This window comes from Hipposideros armiger, unplaced genomic scaffold (assembly GCF_001890085.2).
Source record: "Hipposideros armiger isolate ML-2016 unplaced genomic scaffold, ASM189008v1 scaffold_561, whole genome shotgun sequence".
Classification (NCBI taxonomy): Eukaryota; Metazoa; Chordata; class Mammalia; order Chiroptera; family Hipposideridae; genus Hipposideros; species Hipposideros armiger.
Genome location: NW_017731911.1, coordinates 583920 through 587842, shown reverse-complemented (window position 1 = coordinate 587842; position 3923 = coordinate 583920). Strand labels below are relative to the sequence as shown.

At 50.1% G+C, this 3923-nt stretch overlaps 1 protein-coding gene across 1 annotated transcript in view; it reads left to right on the top strand.

Annotated features, from left to right (window-relative positions):
• The window catches only part of RETSAT (retinol saturase), a 23219-nt gene extending 19863 nt beyond the window's left edge, over window positions 1-3356 (top strand). Inside the window, exons 6-7 of the mRNA XM_019623757.1 lie at window positions 948-1067; window positions 1657-3356. Coding sequence (XP_019479302.1) covers window positions 948-1067; window positions 1657-1751 — 215 coding nt within the window. The 3' untranslated portion in view covers window positions 1752-3356. The remainder of the gene's footprint in view (window positions 1-947; window positions 1068-1656) is intronic.
• Window positions 3357-3923: the final 567 nt, after the last annotated feature.

Below are 3923 nucleotides of genomic sequence, written 5' to 3'. Positions count from 1 at the left end.
TGGAACAGGGAAGGCCTCAGAGGGAAGGCAGAGGTCATAAAGGGTCAGAAGAAGCTAGCCAGAGGTCAGGGGAATTTATTTCTTGCAGTGGGAACAGAATGTGCAAAGGCACAGAGGCCCAAAAGAACTATTTATAGGCATCTGAAAATATTAGGTTGAACCATCAGAAAGTGCTGCTTTTATAGGTCAAAAATGGTTGACTATCGGGGCCGGCCGAGTGGCTCAGTTGGTTAAGAGTTGGCTTAAGAGCGTGAGCTCTGAGCAAAAAGACCACCGGTTCAATTCCCACATGGGCCAGTGACACTGAGCCCGAGCTAAACTGTCGCTCAGCTGCCAACAGGTGGCAGGATGGCTCAGCTGGTGTAACAACAAGACTGCGTGTTTGATGGTGGGCTATGCCCACCTGCAACTAAGACTGAACTCGGCACCTTGAGCTGAGCTGCCTCCCAGATGGCTCAGTGGATATGGGTGTGCGCTCTTAACAAGGCTTCCAGGTTTGACTCCCGCATGGGATGGTGGCTACGCCCACCCGCAACTAAGATTGAACACAGCTTCTTGAGCTTAGAGGCCACGAGCTGCTGACGGGAAGCCAGATGGCGACTGGTGCCCTCCACAACAAAGATTGAAGAACAGCAACTTGGCTGGTCCCTTCCCCAATTAAAAAAAAACAACTAATGGTTGACTATCAGGTGTTTCACATGGTTGTACCTAATAGCTTAGTGGCCAGAGAAGAGGTGGCCACACAGCAGGGACCAGATCGTGGAAGGCTGATACAAAACTTGGGAGTTTTACTTACTTTGCCGTTTTGCCTGGGGCTTGCCCGCCTGGCCCTAGGTGGACTGGATGCCCAGGTGTGAGAAAATGAAGAGGAGAGACCTGTGTGGGATATGGGCCTTTCTTTTTCTCCCAAAGTGCACAGAACATCAGCCCAACGCTTGTGCCTGCAGGTGTCAGTGTGAAGAAGGGTCAAGAGCTGGTGAACATCTATTGCCCCATTGTGATCTCTGACGCTGGACTGTTCAATACCTACAAGCACTTATTGCCAGAGAATGCCCGCTGTCTGCCAGGTAAAGGGCTGGGCTGTGGAGCTCTTTTCCAAGTGCCCCAGCATTGCTGCTCTAGAGCCAGCTTTCTCAGCCTGGCTGATGGTTTCCCCAGCGTGGTGACTGCCCTTTGACTGTCCTTAGCAGAAAAGGTGAGCACACTGGTCTCTCACATCTGTTCCCAGCAAGGCCTCTATGTGGGGGTTGGGAAACAACTTCCCCTGTGTCATGTTATCTGCAAAGAATCTTTGGTCCTTGTCTTTTTCATTTTTGGCATATTTACCCCCTTCCCCTTGTAACTTCAACCACTTTTCCCTCTCCTCTTTTAAGTTTCCATTCCAAGTTGCCCATTTCCAGTTTCCCTAGATCTTAAATCATCTCTCTAATGGTTAGCGATGGTGGACAGAGTCCTAAAGGAACATTTCTTGGGTTTTCACTAAGTTTGTGGTGTGAATCCTGTTTCCTTCCTTAATTTCTCACTTACTTTGAGTGGGGAAGACAGGTCTGACATTATCAGTAAGGGAAGCTAAGGCTGGCATGGAAAAGAAAGACTCGATGTAATTGTTGTGTGCCTTATTTGGGACCCACGGTTATATGTTTCTGCCTCTTTCAGGAACCAGCTTCTTTTGGGGGCTGAGCCTGCAGGATTACCCTCTTGGGTTTCTTCTGTTCTTTAAACCCCGTGCCCGAAATCTGAGCGGCAGGTAGAAACAAGCCTCAACGCAGTCATCTCTGACAGACCATGTATTAAACAAAATAAATAAAAAGCCTGGTTTTAAGGACGAGGAGGAAGACATATTTATCGTTGGCCCTGGGTAGGTCTGTGCGAGAGGCTTTACCTTTGTCATTGCATTTGATCCTCATAGCCACTCGGGAGAGGGCCATCATCATCCTAATGTTTATGCCTGGGGAAATGGAGGCTATGCAAGTGAGGTAACTTGCTGAAAGTGGCAAAGCTGAGATAAGAATCCTGGTATGTCTGACTTGAAAGCCTGGGCTGGTGGCCCCCTCTGGGCTGAGAAGCATGAGGCTTTCCTAGAAAGGGCCTCACCAAAAGGGACCCTGAGGAACAAAGTGGCTGAGCCAAAGTTAGGTGAGAAATTAGTGTTCTGAAATGGACTTTAGGCTATTGTGTAACTAGAAGCTACTGGAGTGACCTGAGGAATGGAGGCTGCTGACCAGGAGTGGACTAGTAATCCAGGTGGGTAAGAGAGCGGGGTCTAGATAAAGGCATCTAGCTGGGGCAGGAGCCAGAAAGAAAGGAGCAGCTCAAGATGCGGTTGGGATGGAAGCGCACGGAGGAGGAGCCCAGAGAGCAGTGGGAGGAGTCCTCCACCCCAGAGTGGGGGCTGTGGCTGCTCTTTGAGGAGGTGGGGAAGGTGGGCAGCAGAGTGGGTTCAATGGAAAAGCGAGGTCCTGGATTTCCTCACAGGGGAGAGAGTGGGTGGCAGTTGTAATTCTCTAAGGGATAAGACGTGTGTGCTACTGAAAAGCAGCCTTCTCACTCCTTTGCCTCACTTGGCTGGGCCTCAGCCAGCATCTGCTGCCAGCGAACCAAAGTCCTCCTCCCTCGGACTGGGTGAGCTGAGTCGGGTGAGGCAGAGACTGCCCAGTGCAGGGCAGCGGGGTGCGGCTGGGTGGACGGGCTGACTTTACCTTTGGTACTGCCTGCCTTCCTCTCTCCTAGGACCTCTGATCCTTGACACTGTCCTGTGACAGGTCCCAGGGTCCCACCCAGGTCTGCCTTCTCTCCAGGCAGCCACGTTACCTGTTCAGCTTGCCCTCCTTCACTGTACGGTTATAGCTTTCACTGCTCTTACATATAGCTTTCACTGCTCTTACATAGCTCAGCCCTGAACAAGCTAATGGCAGCAGTTCCCACCTGGCTGAAGGACCGATTGCCCCCTTCGATGGGGAGTTGGGTGCTGCCTCAGATGACTCCTGGTTTGAGAACATTTCAGGCAGTGGCAGGGATGATGCTTAACTCAGAGACCCCAGTGCTGGGACTTTGTTTCCAGCTGTTTAGGGTGGAGATTTTCCTAGTGGTACCTCTCAGAGATGGGAAGCAGCATTGGCTGGCCTTTGGGATAGGCAGTGCCAGGTGGAGTCGCAGGTGGAGGTGGGGTAGTCAGGCAGAGGGAGCCTTTGTGAACGGGAGCGCTTTTCTTCAATCCCATTGCTGAGCCCTGTGGAGGCGATGGGATGGTGTGGAGAGGGAACTTTTTGAGTGGCAAAGACTGGTCTGACAATATCAGTAAGAGAAGGCTGGCATGGAGAAGAAAGGCTTGGTATACTTGTGTCTTGTTTGGGACTGAGGTTNTGGAAGATAAAAGATTAGCACAGAAGCTAGAAATGATGCACTCTTGAGAGTGGAAACAGGAAGATAAATGCTCCAACTACTTCCTTTGAGCTGTGAAGGTTCTAAGTTTAAGATTACTGAAGGATACCCCAATTCAGGTCAGATTGTAATAATGTCCTAACTAGCACTTAATACAGCAGCAGAGGGCACTCAGAGGAAACAAACATGAAAACAAATGACTTAGAAAACAGGAGTAGAGTCCAAGCAGGATCTGGAAAACGATTTGTCTTAAAATCCCCAGTGTTCACAGGCAGATGAATGATGGATACTGGCCCATATACCAAGCTTTCAGGGTGGAGGCTATCCCATTTCTTTTAAGGCAACTCTTGACTTACCTTCCGCTTGTTGTGATAGGCAATATAGAGGACAGCAACAAGAATGGCAGCAGTCACCAGGTATGCAAAGAAGTGGCTGCTCTCTGCACCGGCACTTCCAAGATTGTACTTATAAAGGTCATCCTTCTTCCCACTCATGGAATCCAAAAGTGTCCCTTCTTTCTCTTCTTTGGGTGGAGAACCCTC